General features: G+C 36.1%; 1 protein-coding gene across 1 annotated transcript in view; it reads left to right on the top strand.

The window, feature by feature from the left end:
• The window catches only part of angpt1 (angiopoietin 1), a 49,662-nt gene extending 37,633 nt beyond the window's left edge, over positions 1 to 12,029 (top strand). The window contains exons 8-9 of the mRNA XM_086063375.1: positions 3,036 to 3,166; positions 8,648 to 12,029. Coding sequence (XP_085919501.1) covers positions 3,036 to 3,166; positions 8,648 to 8,811 — 295 coding nt within the window. The 3' untranslated portion in view covers positions 8,812 to 12,029. The remainder of the gene's footprint in view (positions 1 to 3,035; positions 3,167 to 8,647) is intronic.
• Positions 12,030 to 14,432: the final 2,403 nt, after the last annotated feature.

Genomic DNA, 14,432 nt, shown 5'->3' on the forward strand with positions numbered 1-14,432 from the left:
GGACCTCATGTTAGTAGATCTGGGGCCCCATGTCAATCCCATCCTGCTCTGGTGTAATCCAACACGTTTCTTTTGTGTGTTTGGAGAAACAACTCCAAGAGCTGCTTTAGACCTACAGTACACCTCTACGTTGAATTAACAAGCGAGTGCACCTCCACCAAGGAAAACGTTAGGTTTTAATATTTACGAACTTTAAAGAAAATTGGTACGTATAGACTTGTTTCAACGATGCTATGTTTCTTATTTAGTTAGTGTTAACGATTCAGCTCAGTTTGATGATTATGGTTTTATAACGCAGCATGATGTCAATCACCGTGACCTAGTTTCACTTGGAAATGGTGTCAGACAAACAAATCGCGGACATCTGATGCCTCCTCCGACCATGTTGCAGTTATTTTCTTTTGTTGACTGGGGTGTAGGACTTAATCTGCTGGTGAAAATACTGTGTTGACACTTGGTAAATACGAATATAGATTACGTCAAAACTTCTTCAAAGACATTTTGAATGACATATGATGAGATGGCCAGAACCAATTTTTTTCTCAATTTATTTTGTATTTTTTACCTCATTCACTCCCAGACATTTTTCACTGAAGCAACCCCGTTTGTTTCCGGCTGCTTTACTGGATTTTGACTGATTTTGCAAGGCCCATAGAATATTGTGTTCTATTAAGAAAGATTAGTTTCTTCTTTTATCTGGAAAAATATATATATTTGCATCTGTTTCCATTTTGCAGCAATTAGCATTAGAATAATAATAATTTCTATTAAGAAAGATTAGTTTCTTCTTTTATCTGGAAAAATATATATATTTGCATCTGTTTCCATTTTGCAGCAATTAGCATTAGAATAATAATAATTTCATTATTCACAAACCTGTTGAAAACACTGGCAAAAAGAGCTTGTTGCAACATGGCCCTGGTTATCTCTTACACTCTGCTGTATAAATAAGTTTTTGGGAATGAAGGACAAAGTATTAAAACAACATATTTAACCGATTCTGAGGTTGTAAACCAACTGTCCACCTTTTTATTTATTCATTCATTCTAGACAGGGATTGACAGCCTAGGGCTCGATTACTAAGACTATGTTGTTCCCATTCGTCTCCTATATTGTTCCTTATCTTTATCACTTGAGTTTACGACATTTTGAGATGATTCTACTTACAATTTGTGTTCAGAACAGACCTCGATAGAAAGCATAGCAGATAGCAGATGTCTGTTCACTTCGTAGTTGTTGATCTGGCAAATATGCCGGACACCCAGTAAACACAGACACATACTATTTAAAACTGCCTGTCAAAGTGTCATGTAGAAAATCCCTCTTGATGACGTGTCTTGGCAATTTGTGAGTGCAACAGAGATCACGGTGGCTTTGCAAAATGGAGAGCAAAGAGTTAAAAGTGAAAGTCTGGTCTTTATCAGAGTAGAAGCAGACCTTATCCTTGACACAACATGTTTTGTTACTTGGAATTAGGACTTACTGGACATTCTATTTGTGAGTTGGTATGTCGTCTCCTGGAATACAATTTCGAAAAACGTCTCCTGCCTGCGAGACTGCATTGTTTGGAGGCTTGCATACTATTTGCATGCTATTTTTCTGGAATGCTGGCCAGGAACAAAACATTATTATTTGGTATGCACCAAACTACGGGGTCGCTCTATTGGTGAACAACATTGAATATAAAAGATCTGCATCCTTCCATTGGATCGCTATAAGAATGGCTTCAATGGCCAACGGTTCTTTTTTCTGATGTTTTTACTTCTCTCCTTCTACAGATCAATCTTTTACACAGCTGTATAAATAAAGAGGCTAAATTACTTTCTTTGCTAAAGGGAGTTTACCAGTCTCTCTGAGGTATTCAACCTACTACAAATTGCTCTTACTTGCACTGTGGTCATCAACTGTCATACATAAAATTTAAAACAAAATCTCATTTTGAATTATCAAAACTAACAGGGTAAAGAAGTCATAAGGTTCATTATGTCTTGTACCCATGTGGAGATGACAATTGAAGTCAGGGAAATATATTCTTAAGTAGGAATATCGGCACCGATAATTGGCCTGGCCTATTATCGGCGCCAATTTTGGGCATTTTGACGAATATCTGTATCGGCCTTTTTTCAAAATCTGATGGCCGATAAAAGGTAAAGCTAAAACCATTTTATTCTCAGGAAACTATTTATTTAAATTTTCAGTTAACTGTATATGTTTTTGTTCGACATTAAAACAAAGAAATGTGAAAGTTTAAGATTGCAGGATTTTTTTTTTTTTGGGAAAAAAAAACAAATCTATGGTTCTACTTATTTCTTTAAGTTTCCATTTAACTTTTTAAGACATACTGATAACCTTGGGAGCGCCCAGAACATTTTTTTTTTGGAAAATTAAAACAAAGTATATTGTCCAAGATTAAAAAAATAATAATAAAAAATCTAAATTTTGAAAAGTCTGGAAAAAACATGAATGCTTGAAGACATTACAACAAAGTCAAGATTGGCATTTGTACTTTGCACGCCAATACACCCCCCCCCCCCCCCCCCATTTACTGTAAAGGAATATCGGGTTCAAATATTGGTTACTGGCCTCCTTGACTACTAATAATCGGTATCGGCCCTGAAAAAAACATCGGTCTATCTCTATTCTTAAGCTGTTTTCACACTGCATTTAGCAGGGCACAGCATCTCGTCCGTTCTTTGTGTTTGTGGTGAGGGGTAGGGACCACATAATGGAGCATTGCATTAAGTCCAGTAGCAAAAATAGGATACGATTTGATTAACACACCATAAACCGGCATTTTCTTCTTAAACTTAACATCTGCTTCCAGTGCGTTTCCAGTTGTCATTTTATATCAGTCAAAGTCGTTCTAATGTTGTTACAGGTGCTCTATATAAGCCCATTCTCAACAACAAAAAATCTCTCAGGAGACATCTCCTGCGGCATGTTGTGTCTTTATTGCCTTCCGTCACTCACACTCCTCTTCCCTCTTCCTCACCCTGTTTTCATGTCGGGCCTCCCTCCTTCCTGATGCCTTTCAGGCTGTTCCTGAAAAGCCACAGCGGGACGGCAGGCAGACAGAGCAGTCTAGTGATCCACGGAGCAGACTTCAGCACCAAGGACATGGACAATGACAACTGTATGTGCAAGTGCGCCCTCATGTTCACTGGAGGTGAGTGCAGTTTCAAACGCCAACAATTGAAATTTATGCAAAACACGTTGCTTTAATCAGGTTAATTTAAATCATTTTTGTGGTTCGCCCGCAGCAGCAATTTGTGGAATCTTAAATGAATACAAACTTGGTGTTCAAATGGACAAAAAGATAAGCAGAGAATGAAAAAAATACAACACAACTACAGTGGTAGTACAACACTAGGGATGTTTGATACCACTCTTTTTGAGACAGACACCGATACTCAAACCTTCAGTATTCACCGATATCGATACCATTAGTACTTATGATACATACAATTTCCCCAAAAATAAAGAGGTTTTTTTATGACATTTATATCCCAACTATAGCAAATTTCCTTAAAATTGTATTTATTTCCACATTTATTTTTAAATTTATTTGTATTTTTTTAATCTCGCTTTTTAAATTTTTGTATATATTTTGACTTTTATTTTTTTATTGATGGATATATATATATATTTTTTGTTATTCTTATTTTCATTTTGATTTATTTTTTGGATTTACCAAATACGTAAATGGCACCGTTCTATTTTTAGCACCGTCGCTTGACGACGTTAACGAGGCAATTAAGCGCGCGGCAAACGTAAACGAGGCAAATAAACACGGCGAAGTTACGTGAGCTACAAACATATATAAAACACATTGAACTACAGATATAGATGATATTACTCACAACAAGAGTACTTACTTATTCTCAGTAACGCAATGAAATGAACAAGTGTTACCTCATAAGGAGACACACAGGAAACAAACGAGATGGAACAAAACGTTTGTTCCCCCCCCCAGTCTTTCTGACAGTTCCTGACCGAAAAATACCAATATTGATATCCGTCGCGAGTACCGATACATGAAACGTGGTCTGGTATCGGTCCGATAACGATATGTGGTATCATTTCAATGCCACAGGGTATAGAAAAAATACCCAAAAAAAACATTATTGACTGGCAAATACATTCAAACGTATTTGCAAATACATATTTGCAAGTATGTTCCAACGTATTTAAATACGTTTAAACGTATTTGAAAGTATGTGCCAACGTACCTGCGAATATGTTTGAATACAAATGTTTAAATGGACTTGTTAGGCTAAATGCTAGAATTTTTTATTTTGCCATACACAAGTAGAAAAAAAAAATATATATATTTTTTTTGCATTTAGCCTACATTTTACCAATGTATATAATAGAATAAATTAAGTAAGTAAATATTTGCCAATTTGGAGTGCACATCTTTGGCTGGCAAATATGTTCGAACGCATTTGCAAGTACGCTGGAATGTACTGAACTGTACCTTTCAACATATTTAAATACGTTCGAAGGTACTTGCAAATGCATTTAAACGCATATGGGTGAGGCACGGCACGGCACATTCATCCTGGAAAACTACAAAAAAAAAAAGAAAGAAAGAAAAAAAAATCAATGCAATTACATATGTACTTCAATGAATCCATATTTGGCTTCACAAGCTTGCTACAATATTCATACCCTATTAGTTCAAGTCTGACCGAACTGAACTTCCTCCTGTAATGCATACAATGGTCTTATGTTGCAAATATACTGTAATATCTTTCCACACCTATTAAGCCACATTCTGCATCCCCTCCCAGTTGCACTGTGGTTGGAAAATGAACACAATATAAAAAATGTTTGGGCACTGCACCAAATGTTAGCCTGATTTAAAATGACACGGCTTCTCCTGCCTTGAAAGTGGAACCCAGTGACCTTCGCTGCTCTTTTGCTGCTTTCTGAAAGCTAATCAAGCATTTCAAAAAGCTTTCCCATCGGTATTGCCACATTTCATTGTGAGTATATTAGAATAAAAAGACGGGACAACACCCTAACGCTGAGTGATTCTTTGCTCGTTGCCAGGCTCCAAGGTTACCTGACTCAGGATTAGTCCAAATCCAGCTGCGCGCTCGTTACTTAATTGATGTCCTGCTAGCATAAGAATGGGCCTGATATTAGATGATGTAAGTGAGAAAAAAATACAGTAAAATGCCATTCTGTTCCATAATAAGGGAAAACGCTACATTTGGTCTTTAAGATATTTCAAGGGAATGAATGGCAACGACTTTGTTTGGCTGTGGCCATTCCCACAGCGGCGCAGGGCGCAAGATCTGCGAGCGGGTTAGTCTGGTTAATTAAATTCTAGTGTATTTTCCTCTCATTACTTTTACTATTACTTTTTATTAATACCCCTTCTCGAGCCTAGTATTTTTTGACAAAAATAAATAAAATGTGTAAATAGAAAGTTGTGAAAATGAAAGCATGCGTTTTCTCTCTACCAAATTTTTGTCTTACTCAGCAATAATTGTCAGACTTACAAACACCCTTGAAGTCAAATGGTTTTGCTTGAACACATTGTTACGCCATGAGCTCTTTTGAGAAATGAGCTCATCAACCCGTATAAAATTTTACTGACTCTTGTTTACGGACATTTTCATTCATTTCTCACGAAACATGACATGGAATTTGGCAAGCAAACATGTTCAAATGAATCTTCTCCTAAAGCCTTGAGAGCTATAAAATTATACATAGTTTTGTCAGCTAGTTATCTCACGCTTTTAATGCTGTTGTGTACGGGTGGCGCGCGTGTGTGTGTGTGTGTGTGCTTATGATGAAGCCGTGAACTTGGCATCACTGCGTTGAGTACGAGCAACAAGGGCAGCACATTCCCAGTGATGGCTGACAAGCCTCGTGAAATGTCACAGGCCAAAGTGGCGTTCAGGTTTGACATAGAAGGGAGTGTGTGACACATGCCATGCCTTGCATATGTTCTATATCGGACTGTATCAGCAAGAGAGAGTTCACAAGCCACAGATGGAAGATGTGAACGTTGCATTGCTGATATATCAAATACAGTTTCATGTATACGGGAGAAGGATTAGGGCCAGTGAAGAGGAAAAAAAAAAAGGTTGGCAGGATTATGACTTTATTCTCAGAACTCTGAGTTAAAAGTCTGAATTCTTACTTTAATCTCAGAATTCAGACTTTAAAGTTCTGAGACTTTAAAGTGAAAATTCTGACTTTATTCTGAGAATTCTGACTTTAAAGTCAGCATTCTCACTTTAAAGTCCGAATTCTCAGAATAAAGTCAGAATTTTAACTTTGACTTCAGAATTCTGACTTTAAAGTGAGAATGCTGACTTTAAAGTGAAAATTCTGACTTTATTCTGAGAATTCTGACTTTAAAGTCAGCATTCTCACTTTAATGTCCGAATTCTCAGAATAAAGTCAGCATTTTAACTTTAACTTCAGAATTCTGACTTTAAAGTGAGAATGCTGACTTTAAAGTGAAAATTCTGATTTTATTCTGAGAATTCGGACTTTAAAGTCAGCATTCTCACTTTAAAGTCAGAATTAAGTGAGAATTCTGAGAATAAACTGAGAATCCTGCCAATTTTTTGGCCCTAGTCCTCTTCCGTACATGTGTTTAGTATTCGTATTCCAATATACTGGACTCTTACAATCTCTTTCTCTTAATGGCAAAAAATGGAATATGGATTAGGAGTTATGTCACCTTGAGAGTGGAATAAAAGTTTCCCATGCCATCACCAGGCAGCGTTCCTCAGTGGAGCTGGTGCACACATACTTGTGCTTTAAATAGAGAGAGGTACCAAAAAGAGTTCAGCAACAGGTACTGGCCTGCGAATGACCCCAGTGGCAACACAAGCATCGCCACGGGGAGACTCATGCCCTTGGGCAGTATCAGTATTTCCAAAAAAACATTTTAACAACGTGTCGGAGCCTAGAAACACCAACAACATTGTTGTTTCTGTGAAAACATGGAATAAAATCCGTGTTTAACGAAGGCATTCACGAGTACGACCAACAGAGGGCTAAAGGTTTATTTGAACAACTCAAGATCATGAGTGCCTTGCTCAAGGGCGCCTTGACAATTGCCAAGAACTACACTAGTATCTCTTCAACAGCTTGTTGCTATTCAAGCAAGACTTGAACCGTGACCCTCTGGCTCCAAAGTCCTTACGGATGAGATGCTAAATGGGATTTTCTGTTTGTTCTAATTCATTGCCAAAAATCATACACATCTGGATCATTACCCGCTGGACAATGACATCACAGATTCGTGTCCAGTATACACACAGCAAATTTGGATCATCTTTTTCCTGATTCTTTTCTCTGCTCACAGTTACAAGGCAATGTGCAATTCTATCTGATTTGACAGATCTATGAGACACTACGAAAGCGTAGCACTGCCAAAGTGTTCCAAAGTATTTGCAAGTACATTTGAACGTACCTGCAAATGCGTAGAAACGTACTTGCAAATAACTTTAAATGTATTTGCAAAAAGGTTTGAACATATTTGTAGGCGAAATGCTAAAAGCTATGTTTTTTTGCATTTAGCCTACATTATACTTTTACGTTTACAAATTAAATAAGTTGACACGGTTTATTCGTAACTTTTATGATTTATTATTCTGTCTGCTATGTGTGATTTCCGTTCTTCATTTTTTCCCCATAATGCCATGGGGTATTCTAAGTTTTTAGCATTTTGCCTGCAAGTCCATTCAAGCGTATTTGCACATTTGTTAAAAGTATTTTTTTTCAATATATTTGCAAATACATTTGAACAAATTTACCAGTGACATTTTTTTTCCTCCACATTGACAATTTATGTAGCAAATTTTGCTATTATCTACCAACATAATGGAATGCATGACCATATGTCTAGTAGCACAGATTGTGGTCATTTTCTTGGTTTTTATCTACCTGTGGATTCTTATTAAAAATGTGAAGGGCTGAGTATCGATTATAATTTCCTCGATCGTTTTTATTTCGATTCACAAGAGTTCCGTTTGATTAAATTTAGATTTTTCACGATTTGACTCGATTCACTTCACTTCAATCCGATATTGAGTAATTATGGAACATAAATTCAGCTTAGATATAAAGTACATGATAAAAACACCACAAACATTAAATTCCAAATTCATTTTTGTGACTGCTTAAATGATTGAGTTTATTAATGAAAGTAACACGTGTTATAATAATTTAAGTGTTCCACAAACATTGACATCAGCAAGGATGAGATGAAAATATTTTCATAACTTTAATTCAATAAGTGCAAATATAAGTGAAAAAGATTCTGAATAGTCTTTAAGTGCAATAAGTCATGTCTTTCATAAATGTCAGAAAATACTTTCAAATTCATGTGAACAGTAAATTTCAAGAAAACAGTAAGATACAAAAATATTTTGGCCTTTAAAATACAATTTTCTTAGGAATTTATGGGGAAAAGATATAAAAAAAATCGATTCATGGTTGTCATGAATCCACATCAGGTTCGAAAAGGAAAATCGATTCGATATCGATTATTCGATTTTTTTAAACACATCCCAAAAAATGTGTATTATGAGCATCTCAACTTATCATATCCACATACTTTAGCACACAAAAACATGAGACTGATTAAAACAATGTCTTTATGTTCTGGTTTTAGGTTGGTGGTTCGATGCTTGCGGCCCATCCAACCTTAACGGCATGTACTTTGTGCAAGGACAGCACGTGGGGAAGGTAAACGGTATCAAGTGGCACTACTTTAAGGGCCCCAGCTACTCTCTGCGAGCCACGGCCATGATGATCCGCCCGCTGGAATTCTCCTAGCCGTTCAACCCCCAAATGGCTATTTAGCACATTAGCGGGACGCTTTCAGTTTTGTCCTCATCTCATTTCACCTGCCATGCTTTCATAACCGTTCCCTCCGCAATGAACTGAGAAATAGCCATGGGGAAGAAAACAGAGGGAGGCATGATTTATGTTCTGATCAGATAAACACACTTGTAATTATTTAAGGACACCATAAGGCAAGTGTTTATGCCACACTGGGAATGTGTGCACGTTTTCAAAACACGCATCGATAAAATTTGTGTTCTTGCGATTTGTAAGAATGAGGACGTTCGGAATAGGACGATGTCTGAATGAATAGGATGGATGGCAGAGCAGCGAGGACTCACAAACTGCAGGACAGAACTGATCGTTTATGCTCTGAGGACACAACTCGTATATTTGTCTTTTTGTATTAAATTGATGCTCACAGAAAAAAAAATGCCTTCATTGTTATAATTATTGTGTTTTTAAGTATTCATCTCGTATGACAACTTTATACAAATATCCACCATCACATGAATGTTTATTACAGTGCAGTGTATTGTGGATTTATATGTTCGTTATGAAGTTTGAAGGTGGCCTTTATTTTATTAATGGTGATGTTCAATGGTGATACATTGCTGGTTGTTGGAGTAAGAGGGGTCGTTCCATGCCATATTAGCCAGTGGGTTTAATTAACCAAGCAGATTTTGATTTTAATTAAACTTAGTGTACTTGTTGATAGTAATGGCACAACAACATTTTGCTTCCTTCCTTTAGTCCTTCCTCTGGTCATGTCTCCCTAATCCTGTTGGAATTCAGATGTATCTGGGGTTGGGGAATGATTCTGGATTTGTAACTCTGTGGATGGAGGGTGATGCCTGGTTGGTGTTGGATTTCACTTTGTTTAATATTTTCTTCCTTTGAATCCTTCCTCTGCTCTCCTGACAACTTCACGACTCTGAAGTATCCGGTACAGGTTTCAGGTGAATTAAAGAGTGCATGCACACACACACAAAAAAAGAGTGATGATGATGAGATGTTTATTCGCTAAGGCTGCTAAATGAATAATACTGAGCTCTCAAAAAAAAGAAATAAGTAAATCTGACATTTTAGTACAACCAGCAGGAGTTTGTGGGCTACGGCTCTCTGAATTTGGAAATTTTCAGCAAAAAGGGGCGTGACTGACTCCTTATTGCTGCAAAAAAAAACATCTTTGTAACTTTTATATGTTATAGATAACATGTGAGAGATTACATTTTTTGAAAAAATAAAGGTAACATGATCAACAAGGTCATTTCCAAGGTCAAATTATAGGTCAAAAGGTCAAGTTACTAAAATATGCACTCATCTTCCAAATGATTGCAGATTTAGAAACCTTGTTGAATTCCCTTTCCAACAAGACCTGTTTTGTGAAGATTGAGCCAGTAGGGTCCACGCCCCTTTTTGCAAAATGCCAACATTCGGAGGGCCGTAGCTTCTAAACCCTTGCTCCAATTGACCTGAAATTTGAGATTTATTGTTAGTGTCATCACTATGAACAAGCACACCAAGTTTCACCCTTGTAAGGAAAATGTCAATTTTGGGGCTTTTTGCTTTTTATTAATATTAACTCATTTGCTCTCAAAAACATATCAATATGTTCTATTTTAAATGTTTTAGATGTCCCAAAGACGTATTTATACGTGTTTTAAAGGATTTTTTTTTTTTAAATATATGCTTGAGCATACAGAAAGCTTTGATGCAGCCTCTCAACTGCAAAGAACGGTTGAAGAAATTGTATTTATTACACAAACGGCCAGCAGGTGGCAGCAGAGCAAAAAGATCAACCAGGGCCATGTTGCAACCAGCTGTTTTCCCCACAATTTTAAACAGATTTGTGAATAATAATGAAACTTAGCTATATTCTAATGCTAATTGCTGCACTGGAGCATTAACTAAAGGTAGATTTTTTTTTTTTTACTTTAGAGTCATAAAAGCCATAACACACCAGATGGCACTAAAGAGCTAATTATCATTTTTGATTGAGCTGACTTGTGTGCGTTCTATGTTCCCCATTTTTATACCAAAACAAGAAAGCACAGTTGGGATCAAGAGCTCAGGCCTGTGAGCGTGTGTGGACGCAGTAACAGTGACGTGCACACGCCTATGAGTGTGTGATAAGTGTATGTGTACGCGTGCGTGAATATTCCAATTTGAATATGTTTTTTATATATATATATATATATATACAGATAATAGTTAGTTGTGCTCTTAGGACAATATGCTTTTATTGAAAAACAAATAAATGAATACAAACTATATATGTATGGATAGGTCTGATGCCACTGAGTGTTTGCAAATAAAAAAAATTTTTTAGAAATGACTTGGATATCACACTTCCAATAGTGAGCCAATTTTTATTTTATTTTACTTTTGTGTCGTAAAAAAATATGTTACGAGGGATTTAAAATCAAAAGCTGCTTGGGTAAACTCACTGGGTGATGCGGCATGGATCACCCCACAGCGACTTGAGAAAATAATGACTCGTCCCATCCAAACATGGATTCTCTGAAAGAATATTAAGGCTTTAGAGAAAAAAACATACACATTTGCATATTCAAATCATGTTGACTGAGACATAATAAAGAATGCCATTCACCTTTAAAAAAAAAAAAAATACTATAAGGGCTTATATTAAGCCGGTTGCCATGTTTGCAAATTTAACAGGCCTGTCATGTATCATCATAATGTCAACTCTAACTGAGATAAAGCAAAGTTTTTTTGGGGGGAGAAATCAGCATGACACGTCATCTGAATTCAGAAAGTCTGGTTTCCATTAATACTGCTGGGGTCGGATATGAGGCATGTAAATTCATTGTTCCAGCAAATTATTCACGTGATTGAACATTTTATAATGTTTACCTTATGACAACAGAATGTGTTGGGAGGATTCATGGAAGGCGTATGTCGGAAGAGTGAAGTACGCATTTGGTGTGTCTGGAACTTGTAAAGCTACCACTGACTTGTTCGAATAACATTTGGATCATTGAATGTGTTTGTATATAAATCAGCTTTCCCGAGGAAAGCTTTTTTTTTTCCTGTCAGATTAACAAAATGAAGATAACACAAGATAAGTGTGTCACTGATAACTCTGCTTTTACCTCATTAAACTGTAGATTTGCTGATTTATTTAAACATATTTTGTAACGTGGTCAGTGTTGTGTTGCTACCAAATAAAATGTGATGCACTAAGATTATAATCCTTGCTTGGACTGGATTTTTTATACACAACTGATGATACATTTGTCGCTAAAGTTTACGTACTCTCACTCCTTCATGCTTCAAAATTCTTTCTTAAATTGTATTATAAGTAACTTTTTTCAACATGCCAAATTTAAAGGCTGCCCATAATGTATGATTTTTTATTCATTGATTCAATATTATGTGATCAAGAATATTTGAATGAAATCCCAAAATGGATTGTATATTCATAGACTTAAGAAACGCACTTGACACAATAAATCACAATGTGCTTCTTTTTTTTTAAATAAAGAAAGAAAGGAGTGAGAGGAAATGCATAACCTGTAGTGTCCCTCAGGGGTCTGTACTAGGGCATTTTTTTATTTTTTTAATATACAAATGATTGTTTGATAAAATGTTTACTATTATTCAATATACTTAAAATCAAACTAATGTTTTTGGGTAAATTCAATGCGGACATTTAAATCCAAATTAAAAACGATAATGTTTGAAATTGAGAGAGTAAAAAAATATAAGTTCACGGGAGTGTTTCTGAGTTACAATATTAGCTGGAGACATCAAATAAACTGCATTCATTCCAAATTACCTAAAAATATTGCTATAATGAGCAAATGGAGACGCCTACTGGAGCAAAGAAGCTAAAAAAAATAAAAGTATGGAGGGCCAAAACTGCCCAAAAATAAATAAATGACCAAATAAATTAATAAAAGTGAGAGAGAAAACAAGATAAAAATAAATGTTGAAATGAATACAAAAATAAATATATAAATAGACTTAAATATCAATCAATAAATAAAAATGCTCTGCTCTCACATTTATTTATTTCATGCTGCAGACGGTCTGTCAGGTCGGAATGTAATTCAAATGAGGGGGCGGTCCTAAGCGTGTCTTGGGTTGGACTCTGTTGGCAGCTGTTGGGTTGGCAGCTCCACACTTCCGTAAAATCACACCATTCTTTCTTTGAAACATTTGAAATGTTTTAGTGATAAACAATGTTAATATTTCACAACTCAAAAATAGCTACTATGATAAAATTGATATAAAAATATTCTTGTCGGTGTGGTGGAACAAGTATTCCCACTTATTTCAAAACCACAAATGCCAATGAAGGACACTCCCCTAACTGAACCAGATGGTGCAAAGCCCGCTTCCTCGTTGCACACATAGTTTCAAATGTTTCAAGTACGTGATGGTGCCACTGACGGATTGCCAAAGTGCCAAAAAATGCTGTCAGGACCTGTAGTGCCTCTTTATTGCTGAGATTCCAGGGCCTAATCAGGAGTTAAACAAATGATTGCAGCCTGCAAACTACTATGTGCCCGTCAGCACCTGGACTGACCCAACACCACTCTTGGCGGAATGTGTTTAATAGTGGCTGAGGCAGTGGAGTGTGAAGAGCCACCATACAAGTTGGCAAACAAGCATTTGGCCTTTTGTTGGTGTCAGGAGATGACTGTCGCTTCTGAACTTTCCCCTCCATATGTGTCACACTGGCCGGTTACACTCATTACATTTCTGTAAATGGTTGGACTTCTAAGAGAAAATAGCGGCCTGAGGTTAATGCAGATGGGCAGCACTGACCTTGACCAGATTTTATTAAGCCTAATTTAGTGATTTATTTTGGACACTTTGGGGAACTAAATCCTGTCCTATCCTATAAAATTGTTTTTACTTTTACATTATAAAACATGTAAGTGTGGAACTGCTAATATGGAGCAAAAAAATGTTGACTGGCAAATACGTTGGTACATATTTGCAAATACTAATATTAAAACTAGGGGTGTCAAAGTTAGTGCGATAATTTTTAGTTAATTTAAAGTTCCTTTAATGCCACAAATTTTCCCAACGCCTGATTAATGACCGCCCCGTACTTAGAAATCTTGTCCTGGGGCAATTCCGTTTGCAACACAGCAGACACGTCCACGTCAAAATTGATCCGTAATAAACTTAATAACAATGCATATATTTGTGGAGACTGACGTCAAGTTGTATTTTACAATTTAAAAAATTTGCAAAATTTCACAAATTACTTCAAGTTAAAGATGAGATAGCTCCTAATATGAAAAGAAAAATGCACTGAGCTATCACCAATGTCTTACAAATGCAGTTATGCCATCTAGTGGCAGAAATATGACCAACACAAATCAATATCACGCTTTTTTTTTTACAGTACAGTACTTTTACATTTTAACTCAATTTTATGAATTATTGTGAAATTACTGTATCAATGACTAAAAGATGCAGTCATATTTCTATTATTTTTTTCCAATTTTGTTTACAGGAGTATAACAACTTAAAAAAAAAAAAATTTTTATTGTACATTTAGAACATATAAAATGTGTGATTGAGCGTGAGTTAACTATTGAAGTTATGCAATTAATTACAATTAAAAATTC

Source organism: Leptonotus elevatus, chromosome 19, assembly GCF_054856555.1.
Source record: "Leptonotus elevatus isolate MCC_2025b chromosome 19, RoL_Lele_1.0, whole genome shotgun sequence".
Taxonomy (NCBI): Eukaryota; Metazoa; Chordata; class Actinopteri; order Syngnathiformes; family Syngnathidae; genus Leptonotus; species Leptonotus elevatus.